General features: G+C 36.7%; 1 protein-coding gene across 1 annotated transcript in view; it reads right to left on the bottom strand.

The window, feature by feature from the left end:
* Positions 1-3,721: 3,721 nt before the first annotated feature.
* Positions 3,722-14,959, bottom strand: part of LOC133517658 (proton-coupled amino acid transporter-like protein CG1139) — a 68,519-nt gene continuing 57,281 nt past the window's right edge. Inside the window, exons 3-6 of the mRNA XM_061851018.1 lie at positions 14,195-14,335; positions 11,977-12,249; positions 10,009-10,560; positions 3,722-8,828 (exon numbers count right to left, since the gene is read on the bottom strand). Of these exons, the coding sequence (XP_061707002.1) occupies positions 8,420-8,828; positions 10,009-10,560; positions 11,977-12,249; positions 14,195-14,335 (1,375 nt within the window). The 3' untranslated portion in view covers positions 3,722-8,419. The remainder of the gene's footprint in view (positions 8,829-10,008; positions 10,561-11,976; positions 12,250-14,194; positions 14,336-14,959) is intronic.

The raw sequence follows: 14,959 nt of genomic DNA, 5'->3' as shown, positions 1-14,959 counted from the left end.
TGACAGAATGGTAACTACGAAACCCTACACTGAGCATGGGCCTACACGCTCTGCGCTGATTTTTTAAATTCCTCTGCACGCTTAGACCCACAGAGTAGGAGTACTAGTTTATTAATTCGTGCTTAAACCCCTGAACCAATTTAGTTAAAATTTAGTATTTGGTGATAGTTTGAATACCGGGAAGAGCATAGCATAGTTTGTATTCCAAAAATAATACCTTAAGGGTGGGAAAGGGAGGAATAGCAATTTACTGGCTCCCGGTCCTATGCAACATCGCACCTCCCAGACTGAGAAGAGAAGATGCACTTGAAAGGGTAACCCAGAAACATAACGAGAGTGGACCTCCCCGGCCCCCAAGATTTCCTTAACCCCAGTAAGTAATCACCGACTCAAATCACCTCACCCACCACGTAGGTAAGCTCTAAGGCCGTAATTGAACCCGGCCTCAGTATTAAAGATAAACCGGCCAAGAGCATGTCGGGCCTCGCTCAGTGTAGGGTTCCGTAGTTACTCTTCCGTCACAATAAGCTAAACTGGAGCTTAAAGTATAGTAAATTGTTAACCAAGGGATGAAACGGTACCTTTCACGCGAGTTAAACAAATAGGCAAATTTGCATAATCAGTACCTAATTAGGTAAAGTTAGTCTTTTTACTATGAAGGGGGAACTTTTTGCGATAACTCAAAAACAGCTAAACTGATCATGTCCGCTATAGTTTTCATTTAATATCTTTCTTAAGCTCTACTTCTACAATTTTTTTCATAATTTTTGGACCTATGGTTCAAAAGTTAGAGGGGGGGGATACATTTTTTTTTTCTTTCGGAGCGATTATCTTCGAATATATTCACTTTATCAAAAAATGTTTGTTGAAGACCCCTATTAGTTTTGAAAGACCTTTCCAACGATACCTCACACTGTAGGGTTGAAGCAAAAAAAAAATCACCCCCACTTTACGTGTAGGGGAGGTACCCTCAAAAAAAATATTTTTTTAGATTTTATTGTACGACTTTGTCGGCTTTATTGATTTATATATCCACGCCGAATTTCAGCTTTCTAGCACTAACGACCACGGAGCAAAGCCTCGGACAGACAGACAGACAGACAGACAGACGGACATGGCGAAACTATAAGGGTTCCTAGTTGACCACGGAACCCTAAAAAACGGACTTCTGACTGACAGTCAAAGACGGATCGATCTATTACTATAGCTATGTATATACACCGTGTTTTTATTGAATTGTGTTAACTCCGGGGTTTCGGTAAGTACGTTTAAGGAAACTAAATGGCATAGTTAATTTTCAAAAAAAAAATTTTTTTTTGTTTTTTTTTGTTTTTTTTTATTTTTATAAAAAGTAACTAAATGTTGCATATAGCGTTGTTGTAACACGGGCATTACATTTAACTCAACCAAACAATTGAAAACTGTGACATATCAATGTCATTTCTAACATCGATCGTCCGAGATAGTACGTACGTTTAGTAGCAAATGTATGAACTCGCACTAAACACTAACTAATAAGTAAACAGGTCCTAAAGCAAGTGTACACGCTCGTAAGGGCCTTATAATATAAAAATTTATGATTGATTATCTCCGAAATGGAGTTAGTTAGAATATCGGTATCTTTGAGAAAGTTACTTAATTTAAGCTCAGGAATGCACCCTCGAAATTAACGCAAATCAAAAAAAACACGGTGTATATCTCATCCGGTGTGAAAGTAAAGGGGCGGATAGGGTTCTGCCGTACTGCACACTTTAAACATATTTATGGCTGGATCAACTTGTAGCGCTGAATCGCAGACTGTCCAACACGTAGTACAGGAGTGCCCCCTCAGAGCCTACCCTGGAAGCCCCGAAGACCTGTTCTCACTCACTCCTGAAGCAGCTTAATTGCTGAGAACCTTGGACGTCAATTTGTGACATCCAAGTCATAACCATTGGCATAATATCTAAGGACGGGCCTTACAGACAATAAAAATGGGGCAAGCACAGCAGCGGTGTCTCTGCAGGGGAGGATGTGTATGTGCCGTCGGGTTTCCGCAGGGAGCCCAGTTGTGATGTGGACTTGTGCGCTAAGGTTTTTCTTAGCCGTAATAATTAATAATACCGTATTTTATCCACGCGTGCGCATACGCCGCATAGTAAGCTGAGAGCGCAGTCTTTAAAGTTGTTGTTTTTCGAAGTGTAGCTAGCAAATATGTAAATCGGGAAAGTTTTGTTTTAATACGTAGAACGTGTTCCTTCCAATTCATGTATTTATCTATTGTTATACCTAATAGAATAAAATTATTTACTTCGTCTATTGCGACATCTTTAATTTATAAACGTAGATCAAGTGAGCGCTTTTGATGTGGATGGAATTGGATTAGTTTAGTTTTCTTTAAAGCTGTTTACTACGGCTTCTTAAATGAATAATTAGATTGTGGTCACTAAGCCAGTCAATTAGAAAATTTAATGTGTGTTCAAGTGTATCATTATGTATAACGTTTGTGCTGAAATTAAATAAAAGGGAGATATCATCTGCAAATAGTATACTTTTAACTGTTATTAGGTACCTTTAATTTCTCTTTTTGCCAAGTGGATCGATTCGTATTCATTGGTGTTCTTGTTGTAGTATTCAATTACTACCTTTTGGGTGCGATGAGTTAGGTAGGACCGGAACCAATCGTTGACGACGCCTCTGATTCCCAGTCCGTACATTTTATTTAAAAGGATGTTATGGGATACTCGATCGTAAGCTTTGCTTAGATCGAGTAGTAGGCCTATTGCATGTTGTTTAGATTGCATAATATTGAGGATTTCGTTAGTATATTTGAAAACAGCTAGGGTTGTGGATCGCTTTTTCCTAAATCCGTACTGGCTATCATCTAATAATTGATGTTTCTCGAAGAATTTACAGATCCGGTTACGCATTATCTTTTCACAAACTTTTGATATCGCCGGCAGGAGTTTGTCAGGGAAGATGCCCTGGTCAAACGATTGGTTTATTAATAGGTATGTATAAAGGTCGGGTTAGCTCCTTGGCACAAGCTTTTAATAAGGTTGGAGGTATTTCGTCCACGCCATTACTATGTTTACTTTTGAGACCTTGTATAGTTTTATATACTTCATATTCGTTGACTGGTTGTAGATACATTGAGTGGGCAAGCGTCGCGTCGCGTGTACCGGCCGTCCGCGCGGCCGCTGACTGTGTCCACCTGGCGTTGGCGACATGGTGTTTTTATAGACACTAGCAAAGTACTTAGTTGTTGAATGTTTGAGCTAATGCACTTGGTAATTCCATGATTGTGTTTTGTGTCTTGTCTTTTAGTTGAATATTTTTTATTTTCTTTACCTTACTATGAACTTCATTTATTATTTTCCAGGCGGTTTTTGTTTTATTTTTTGATTTTCGCATTTTCTTAGCATAATGTAGCTTTTTTGACAAATTTACACTTTTTTTCAATAGTTTACTGTATAGTTTGTAGTGTGTTTTTGGTATCGAATTATCTTTTTTTAAATTTTGTACGTGTATTTTTAGTAGTCTCTTATGAGCGCATGACTTTTTGTGTTTCCAAAACGTTCCGCTTGGCGCACTGTTTCTAAATCCATACAAAATCGAATTTTGTATGGATTATATATTATGTCATGTCATGAAGTCGATGTCGAGTTTATAATTTTGTATGAGGTTTTAAATTTTACATTAACAGTAGGTTTAAATAAATGAGAACAAGTAAAACTACTCCTTATTCCTTAAATCTCGTATATTTTAATACTGTAACAAAACAACCATTATAATCTAAAATCGGTAATTCATACCAATGATCTTAGGAATGATTTCCTTTACAGATAACTATTAGGTATACATTTGACATGTATCAAAATGAGTCTACAATACACAAAAATAAATTGCCAATATGCTTTAAATTTTCTAAAGTAATAATAAAAGTTAACTCAATGATAAACTTAAAGAAAAAATAAAACAGCATGATGGGAAAACAGATGTTTAGGTGCCTATGCTTCCGACAATACACATACAAGATTACATCTTCTCATTTACCTATACCTACACAGGAAACATTACCACGGACTGTTGATTTAATCTATTTTCATTAGTCGTTAGCGAACATTAACATATGCGCGAAGAACGATACAAAATTGCTATTAAGTACAGTTAGATTGTTAATTATTATACCAGACTCATAAGAATGGCAAAAAACCGGGATAACGCCAGGAAGATGATGATTATACAAACTCATAAGAAATTAATTTTAATTTTGATTTGACAGGGGATGATAATAAAAGGTTGGAAATATCTAATAGTTAGCATTCAAAATAATGATAAAGTCGTGTAGGTACCTATAATAAATTACAAAATTTGTTACTACTCACTTGGGATGGACACACAGCTGCAAAAGTATGAATGGAATTCATTCAAAAAGTGATTATGCACATTTGTAGCTCGCTGTACGTAATAAACCTAATTACTTTCTCTACCAGAAATAGGATATAAATATAAGACCTGGCGCGCGATACTAATCTAATATAAAATATACAAATGTAGAAATAATTGTCAATGTTTTCATAGACATTCGGCACTTGCTCTTGTGAATCAATCTGTATCATCTGTATGTCAGAAAGGCTACGCACTAAAATCACCATAAAAGACTGCCTCGGTAGGATATAAAGTACAATTTATTTACACACAACCTACAGGGACAGCAAAACACTGTTTATCACCAACATCCTAGTGCTACTTTTACGAGTGCCGGTCTGAGATATATATAATTTATACCATTGTGAGGGATCTTTCGGTACTGATTAAGGTGGTGTAAAATCGCTTAAACTACCTATTTATTTTGATTCAGTGGTCTGATCTTGACAATAATTGATAACTGAGGACCTAGAAGGCCGCATAATGTCATAACATTTATATCTGACGATTCGAAAGGCTCCTTAATAGGATTCCGTAGTCAAAATTGCAAAAAAATGGCCGCCATCTTGAAGTTCTTTATTTCTGCCTGATCATGATGAAAATGTATGTATGAAAATTAGAAAGGCCCCTTAATATAAATCCGTCACCGAAATTATAAAAAAACGGCAGCCACCTTGTATTTCCACATGTTTTATTCATTCGCGGCAAAAATGAAATAGCTGCTCTATGAATCCACTTTATATAGTTTTTGGCGAACCGGGAGCTCTCAGTTCGGGGCGAACTAGTCTAAATAATTTCTAAAAAGCTTTCGTAAAAAAATACAATTGTCATTAGTTAAAATATTTTTCATGCTCAATAGGTACTTTAGCATCGAAATTCACACAATGGTACAAGATGTTTAAGCCACTTATTTCTGCCGAGGTAGTTGCTCACTGCGTTCGAGCGCCAATAGTCCGAAACTAAAATGGTGCCTTTGATCTGAGTTAAACCCTCTTCTATTCATTTTGAGTAAGTACGATATACGATGCACGATAACCACAAACAAGGCCAAGCATAAGCTTCAGTAGTATATCTTGAGGGTGCTTTCAATTTACAATATTGGTATCGTTATTTATGGAACGGGGAGTTATAATTTTCTACACACTTTTTAGAACAACAACGAACCACTTTCAGAGCATGAGAAATGAAAATAATATGGCAATCACATGAGTAGAGCCGGAGTAACTAACAACTTTCAGACCGGTCCTCGTATTTTTGATAATGTGAATAGTAACAAGACATGCCTATTTGGAGTAGGTATAGTCACGTCTGGAAATATCGATACGAGCAAAGTCTCAAAAACATGTATACACGACCTTATTGGCCATTAAGGTGTACACAAATTTTTGGCACTTTTTCGTCCGTATCTATATTTTCAGACGTGACCGTATCAACCTGTTAAAACTTATGCCGGTTATAAACGGTACATGTGCTTAAATCTGCTGATTATTAGGAACATGTCAATAATATTCTGAAATTAAATATATTTTATCAAACTAATAATAAATACAAGTATAAACTACATTTGACCCTACCACTTTAAAAAATACAATATTGCCCAGTGGCAAGCGCGAGTCAAACTCGGACTTCGAGTGTTCCGTACGTATTGAATCTATCTCTTATCAAAATGTTATCTAGCTTTGTGCTCCGTTGTAGGCGTACGTCGATTATTTAGAAGTGGCCTATTAGGCAGACTCGCACCATAAGAGTTAAATACTTAAGTTAAAACGTTAAACGGCGAGAGATATTCTCTAAAGTGTACTACAGTAGATGGCGTATGATTCTGGACTTATTTCAACGGAATTAAGGTCAATGTGGTGAAGACTGTCTACAAGCTCTTACGTCACTTTAACTCTTGCGTTTTTACACATACTCTACTTACAGAAGGTTGGTAGAACAGAAGCTCGTGCCTGGTTCGTATAAAAATACGAGAATTCTTGCCCTATGTATGATGGTCTTCCTAATGCCGGATTTAGAGGTCTGGAGGCATCGGGAAATAAAGGAGTAGAGGCCCCAAGGCCCCAAATTATTTTTCAAATAAAATGGTACATTTTCCGAAGTCTCTATTGTGGGGGCCCCTCTTTTGAGGCGGCCCCGGGGCTGTAGCCTCGGTTGCCCTCCCCTAAATCCGGCCCTGGGTCTTAATAATATCTAATGTTACTGGTAGTTTCAACACCATCTTAGATATTAGCTTGGTAAGCTATTATTTAAATGCTTTCAATCGCCTTATAAATCTCTAGTTTGGAAAGCACTCATTGTACTCTAATGAAAATGCATTCACACTATCACAAAATACTTTGAATTATGATTTTTAATCTAATAGCAATATCTAATTATATTTTGCACAATTTGGATCATCTAAAAAGGCAATTCAGTGGTATCATCACCTACTTGTTTTTATCTACATCCGAAAATATATATTTTGCTTGTTAAAGCAAGTTTAATAATGGGTTATCATTAACCTAAATGTATCACATTTCATTAATGCACTAGAAAATTCTCACACGTTCATATAAAGTTATCTACAGTTGTTTTAAACCTACATGGCTACAGAGATTCGGGGCTAAGGAATAATACTTCATGTAAACACAAGACTCCGTGCCATACTTACAGCGACACTACGTAACTGACCATTGGGAATCCTTTATTGTTGCAGTAAGGACTACTAAACGATCGGTTATCTGTGTCAACCATGGTACTCCGTAGTCCAGCGAAACTCGGGCAGTGTGGTCAAATGCACTAATACGGTCTTAACACGTTCCCTGTCCGGGTGCCTCCAATGTGGGCTCATGAAGCTTTTTTGTGGGTTCACAACTTAAAAGTTAAAGCACACTTGGACGTGTGACTTTACATATTATGTTATATGAAGACAGTGAACGTGTTAATAGTAATTTGTGCAACAAGAGAGGAAAGTTGTTTTTTCTTGCGAGTGTTTTTGATTCCCTCGCTATGCTCAAGATTCTAACTTAGAATCTTTCGCTTACTCAGGACTTAAAAACACGAGATGTAAAATAACTTTGCTCTCGTGTGACACATACAACTTTTCACCTCAGTAGTGAGAACATATTAAAGGTTAAAAAAATTCAACATCAAGTAAAGTTAACCACACCTGTAAAATTCATGAATGAAAGGCATCATCATAATGACGAAAGCTTCTAGAAATATTCCTGTATGTATGGCCTTCACTAAATTAATAATAATAAAAAGCTACTTTGTCTCACTCCCTGGAGTGACGAAAATCGCTCTTTCCTCACTCCCTGGATTGGCGAAAGTCGCACTTACCTCACTCCCTGGAGTGACGAAAGTAGGCTTGTTCGAGATGCTGAGGTGAAAAATATCTCAATACTTCCATATATTATGGATCTAGAGACCATTGTGTTCAGTCCTGCATTCGATTGTTTTTTACCTTGTCTCTACAAGAAGGATGTTTAATAATTATATTTATCAAAAAATACATTTGCGAATTGTATAAACTCCTATCGCCAATTACATTATATCAAGAAGGTCGGGCTCTTTTAACAACCCTCCGGTGCTTGACAACTTTCATTTCCTAGGATTACTAGGTAACGTTATATTTTAATCATGTTCCCTATGTCGCTTTGTTTTGCGTGAACAGACATCTGCTTTCGAATAGAGTCAGACTAAGCTAACGCGGCAGCGATTTTGATAGCACAGACTGTGCAAGTGTTACTTTAAACGCCGTAATTTCATAGAAGTTTGACATTTAAAATAACCCTTGCACAGTCTGTACTATACTATTTAAATCGCTGCCCAATTAGCTTGGTCTGACTCTACTCGTATTTTTACTTGCTAAGACTGCGATTATAAAACTATAGTTATGAAACTAAAAGCAAAAAGTGATTCAAATGGTCCTTATCCAACTACATTTTATACATACAAATACTTCTACTTCTCGATTGTGGGACCGAGTAAGTTTTATATAATATACTTCCTAATTAGAATATTAATCTCAACCGTTGATAATTTCTAAAATGCTAACATAGGAACCAGTTAAAAATCCGAGGATGCCAAATGAAACCAAAAACATATTTTTCCACAGAACCCACTTGCAAAAGCCAAGTCCATTAGGTCTATCCCAAAAAGTGACGGTTTCGATAACAGCCGGAAATATTAGACCAAGGAAAGATAGGCATACCGCACCAACAAGTGATATGAAAGGTGATAATTTAGGAATGGCAATAGCAATGCCTAGTGTCATAAGTACAATCCCTATTCTTATACTGTACTCGGCGAGGTTTTTCCTGGCGCCAAACAGATGGCGAACGTTCTTCCAGATGATTTCCATAGGCACGTAAAACTGCAGACTGTATGTAAAGAAAATAGCTACGGCGATCATCAGTTTCACGCTCTGGCCCAATCTGGAAAGATAACAAACATAATATGATAAGGTGCCATAGGTTCAGAAAACAGAGTTTTGAAAGATCGTACCGCTTTTTTAGATCTAAATTCGGTTGTCAAAAATGTGATTTCATCGATTCGAATCCTGATTTATTGACTTTCGCTCGATTGAAATAAAATCAATAGATAACATAGGTCTAAAACGCACTTTAAAAAAATGTAACAAGTTATGCGCAAAAGTTAAAAATCATTGAACAATAATTACTACGTATAGAACCGGCACAGAGAAACAGTATTTTGCGCCATGAGTTATTGATGTCTTGGCAACAAACCGTGGAAGCAGAGCGTAAATCTCGCGCCCTAAACGTATAGGCGCCATGAAAATCACGGTGCTTACGTTTTAGTCGCGTGGTACTGCTTGCGATTGCGACAATTTGATTGTTTGGTATGGATTCTCTATAGTAATAATAACTCGATGCTAAAAATATATAAATTGCTGGTAAACATACGCAATTTTATTTTGGAGGGAACTCGTCGATTACTTTTTTAAATCGTACAACAAATTAATAAAATATAAGAACATGATATCCGCTCACGCTTACGCTCAGTGAGAGTGTGAGAAGAATATGAACCTATTAGTAGTTAACATCTAAGAGTATGTAAAAGAATCAAGTAAAGCTAACTTTTCACACACTTTGCAATGAGAAAGACCTTAATGGTGAAGTCAATTTTCTATGATAATCTGACGTTTATTATGGCACTGTCAAGTCAAACTCGATGTAGACTTGCTAAGTGCAAGTAAAATCACTGTTTTGTAAATTATTTTGGATATAATTAATGGTTGTTATTGAGATTCAAGATGACGAAGACGTTTCGAGAATATTTTTTTGTGTTCGCTCATTAATGTTGTTTAAAGTGTAATATTGATAGCTTATAATGCAGTGAACTATCGTGGAAATGTGCAGCTAATGAAAAACTAATCTTGAAACGCGTTTAACCATGTTTTAATCAACACCCGGTCATCCATCGTGGCTTTTAGTAAAGTCCAGCTATCTCTTTACTAAAAGCAACTACCGAACAACGCCATGCTCTAGGAGCACACTTTAAAAGTTACTAGTGAACAACGAACTTGACATTGACAAAATCATCATAGATTTGATGGAGGCCATATTTTAAAAGAAAGATATAATTAATACTTACAATTCATGCTGAGGAAGATTAAGCGTGATGCTTCCTTGAGTCTCGGGTCCATATTTCAGATATCCGAAAAATCCAGTGGTAGCATACAGAGACACGACAAAGAACATGCCAATGTTTAGCACGCCGGGACAGCCGATGAAGTGAGTGGGAGTTTTCATGTTGTTTTCCAGAGGCATCACGACACCGATGCCCTCTAGTGCGAAAATAGCGGTACCAAAGAATGTCGGTAGCTTGTCGAATCCAGCGAAATTTTCGCGTACACTGGTTTCTGGCATTTCTTGAAACAGGTAATAAAATGTGATACCCATTCCACAGCCAACCAATAAGTTCGCAATCATAGAAAACGGAGCCAAGTACTTTAGATTTCTGATCAGATTGATAAGAATTAGAAAAGGTAGAGTCGCAAGCATGTAGAGTCGTACATCCATATCATGCCATTCTGTGTCCTTTGCATAAAAATCGGCTACTTGCTTTACATTCGTTGCCACAAATACTATGTATACGCAGCAACATCCTAATAAGTCCACCACAAGGAACCAATTCACCATGGCTCTGAAAAATAAAAAACAAATACCTATTTAATAAAATGTAAAATCACAATTTTTTTGTATTCGGTTCTACTATTTGAATTAGTATTGAGCAAAGTTACATTGATTTTATACAATATGTTAAACGTTGAAAGTTACATACGATACGATCATCTCGTTCTGTAATTACCTTTTTATGTCTATAGAATACATGGTTTGGCTACAATTCTAGCCGTAAATAAATAAAACTAGGTCATAGAGGTAGGTACAATAAAATAGAGATGCTCTAATGGAACTTTCAGTAGGAGTAGCAGAGAAAGTAGACATTATTGTTGGTCCTTGTCATAGTCTCACTTTTCCTTTCTGCCTACTTCTAAAACGTCCCAAGTGACGTAGATGTTGTTTGTTGCCCACCGTTTTTATGGTGGGTAATATGAACCCGACCCAATTACCTAAGTTGTTTTTAGTATGTTGTTAGAAATGTAAAAGAACGTATTTTTGATTTTGTCGCATTGCGTAAGTTCTGTCCCTCACACAGGCAACCGCGTATGGCACGTGTATTATAATATAAGTAGTACTAGATTTATGAACTAGTTATCGTTGTTACTTGTAGCCTAAGCGCGCACCACGATTTTAATTTCTGCGATACGATTTTAGAATCGCGTTGTAATATGTCCCAGAAAATTCACTGCGCACACGCGATGAAAAAGTCGACGATTTGTTCATTCTCAACATAGGTTTCGTACGAGTCACAGTCGCTTGTCTTGCCTTATCCTTCGGAGGAGTAGAAAAAAGAAAAAAATAAATTATAAATATTGGACTCATCCTTTTACAGCTGAAAGAACTCAAAGGTTTTTTTAAAATCCGAAATACATTGATTTTCGCCTATATCCCATAAAAATCTTCTATTATAGAATGTAGATTCAAACGTTTGGAAAATTACTGAAAATTGTTGGAAATAATATTGAATATAAAAATACAAGATGTCGGAATTTATTATCGCAGTGCGCGTGCGGCCATACAACTCCGTATTCTGCAATTCACTTTTGCGACAATCGCGTCGTGAGCAGTCGCGGCAAAATGTGAAAAATCACAATTTTAAAATCGGTGCGATTTTTTCTCGTATATGCACGCACCGCGCACTGATATATAAACACATACATTGCATTTATGTGGCATAATCATCGCACGGCAAAAAATCGTAGTGGGCGCTTGACCTTACTTTTACCTTCAACCGTCATCAAATTTTTAACTAATTACGATCTTAAATGAGGTTTTAGCGGCGCAAGGAGCTTCATATGTATAGGTTGAATAAGAAAGGGATTTAATATCTATACTTAGGTTAACTAGACTGTTCGACAGACACGACATGAAATCCTGATTTATATGAACTGTCTTGATAATATTGATATGGTATATTAAGTACACGAGTATAACCTACTTCGCTAGTCTCGAAAACTTGTGTGCCGCCGGAGGGCCGGCCAAGAAAGCCGCCTCAGCCGTCTCGGCGAAGCCGAGCGATGGCTTCTGCATCCTGTGGCACAGCTCATGCGCGGTCTTCACCAGCACGTGCACGCAGTACGTGCAGATGCCTCCCACGAGGAACGTGGCGAACAGCCCGACGTACAGGCCGGCGTGCAAAAACGCCATGGGCATAGCTAAAATTCCGCTTCCAAGCGACCCTTTCAGTAAATGAATAAGTGTATCCAGATCTCTGAAAATGAAAAATAACAATTCAATTACCTTCTTATTCATAAAACTAAGCAATTTTTTCTTTTTTTTTGTTCTGATAAACTCAAATCGCATAGTGACGGATAGTGACAAACGATTATCAGCAGCTGGGAGATAAGGGGTGAACTTCGAAACTATTTATTAAAAATTATAAAAAGGCCTTGATTTACTGGTCTCCGCACACTTCGTACATCCAGTCCGCGGTCTAAGGTTTCGTATTTTCCTACCCTACCCTAAAAACTGGCCGAGATGAAGTCGCGCTCCAAGGGTTCATGTTTAGAGGTGGACCACGCAAGCTCTGTAGACTTTGCAATGACAGTGTTTAAGTGACATCATAAATGTGAAATTTCTGTGAAAATATGATTATACCACGCGTCGAATGATGCTCCCTATTCGTGTCATCCACGATGACGCGCAGATTTGTCAAATCTAACCTTCAATATTATGATAATACGAGTCAAGGCACGCGTCGTCATGAATGACACGATCTATATAGTTCATTTATTTAATAATAAATAAATAAATAATTTTTCACGTCAGCAGCTCGAACAAGGGTAATTTGCTGCTTAAAAACAGTGAGCAAAATCGCATTTTGCTCACCGATTGAGACAAAATAACATTCAAGTTACCTTTAGAATCGAATGTCATTCAACGTGCGGGGCCTAATACAAGTTCGAAATATTTGGATTCTATTGTCTTTATCCCTTTCACGTCATTAGCAAAAAGAAAGAGTAAAAAAAGTGCATACGTAATTCAACGTTATATTGACGGTTTATAAGAGACCCCCGAAATAAGTCAGACCGCATCGTTCCAAAACACCCTACGAGTCTTCATTCGTAATAATTAATTAATGAAATAAAAGTTTAAAATTTAATAAAAACACCATATTTTACGTATTTTATTATACAATCAAAACACTGAACTTATACAAATTTACGCAATTGTTACGCAGTAAATAATTCTACTTAACTACTTCTAACGATCTCTACTATAGTTGACAAATAGTAGTATCCGCAATTCGGACCGGATCTTACAAAGTTTTTTTTTTACAAAAAAAAGTTGTCGATTGAACTGTCAATTGATGTTCGTTAATTCATTATTTTCGTATTATTTTATTGAAATTTCTTTCGTTTTGTTTTATTGCGGTAATTAAAGTTGATTGTTAGAATACCTTCAGAAAACATGAGTGAAATAGTGATCCGTCCGTCTGGATTACATTTTTTCAGGTTGTATTTTTTGATGGCTGACTGACGTGAAAAATTTTGTGTACTACACGAGATCAAAGTTATTTACATCTCGTGCGCTTTTGAGTCCCTTACTACGCTCAAGATTCTAAATTATCAAACTTTGCTCTCTTGTTGTACAAATAACTATTTTATGTGGAGTAGTTGTCATCTCGTCACCTAAAATGTATGTAAATGTTTTTTTGAAGTTTATCAGATTAATTTATTTAGAAATGTTACAGTTGAGTAATAAAAATACGGTAAAACCATATTTCGTACATTATGTTTTCAATTAAGCATATAGGAAATAGATAAAGCCTGCTGAATGACAGATCTAAAAAACTTTTTAATTTATGTAATTATAGTTTCAATAGACAGCAATATAGGAACAACAATTCGATAAAATGTATAACAAATATAGATATACGGACTGACAGATATCTTTGTCACCCATTGGGTACGTCTTATTCTTAAATTGGCGTATTCCGGCTGTGGAATGAGCTCCCTTCCGAGGTTTTCCCGAGGGTCTACTGTATAGGGTTCTTCAAAAAAGGAGTGTACAGGTTTTTAAAAGGTCGGCAACGCGCATGTAACACCTCTGGAGTTGCAGGCGTCCATAGGGTGCGGTGACTGCTTACCATCGTATACTTGTTTGCCACCGCCGTGCTATATAAAAAAAAGAAGAACCACAAGCTGCAAACTTACGATGTAGGGTGCGCCAGTTTTCGGTGTTCAAACGGATTGTAGTCTTCATCAGCCTCTATGTCCCGTCCTGGTATTTCCATAAGAGGCAGGGTGGACCCCGCCTGTTGTTCCACCGGGATTTCATTAGGGTCAACTTTATACCTGTCAAACATTCCACAATTCTGTTATAGCCAGTTTTATTGAATATGTCATGCTTAAATAATACTGTATGCGAGTTGATGACGTTAGGAGTGAGTATAAGAGTGTAGTATTTAACGATACAAATGAAATACAAGTAATCATAGGAATATAATGTGATAGCTAGAACAAGTAAAGCGCCACATTTTGAAGCTGATTTGTGATCGGTAAGAATGTAGGACGGTGTGCTGTCGCGACCGCGTGTCTACTATACATCGAGAGATCTGTTACTGGCTATTGTGGCTATTACTTGAATTTAAAAATATATACAGTCGGAAAAAAATGCCTCACTAGAGCTGCGTTATTGTGTGTCAGTGTTGTTGTGTATAGTGTGATACATTCATTATGGTCTCTAATATAATAATATTAATTACTTTTCGTATGCGTTTCACTCTGTTAAGACTCGGCATTTACAGACATGTGGCTCCAACATTAAATTCAATACAGCTTTACATTATGAATTAGGTACATTATTTTGATATCGAGGTGTAAAATAAAAGGTTGTTTTATTGAGACAGGCCGAAGCTTACTATTAGTTATTTTAAATTATTTATCTCGGATGGAAATAAAATAATGAAAAGACAGATT

This window comes from Cydia pomonella, chromosome 1 (assembly GCF_033807575.1).
Source record: "Cydia pomonella isolate Wapato2018A chromosome 1, ilCydPomo1, whole genome shotgun sequence".
Classification (NCBI taxonomy): Eukaryota; Metazoa; Arthropoda; class Insecta; order Lepidoptera; family Tortricidae; genus Cydia; species Cydia pomonella.
Note: the sequence above shows the minus strand (reverse complement) of the source record. Positions and strands in the feature narration are given on the sequence as shown.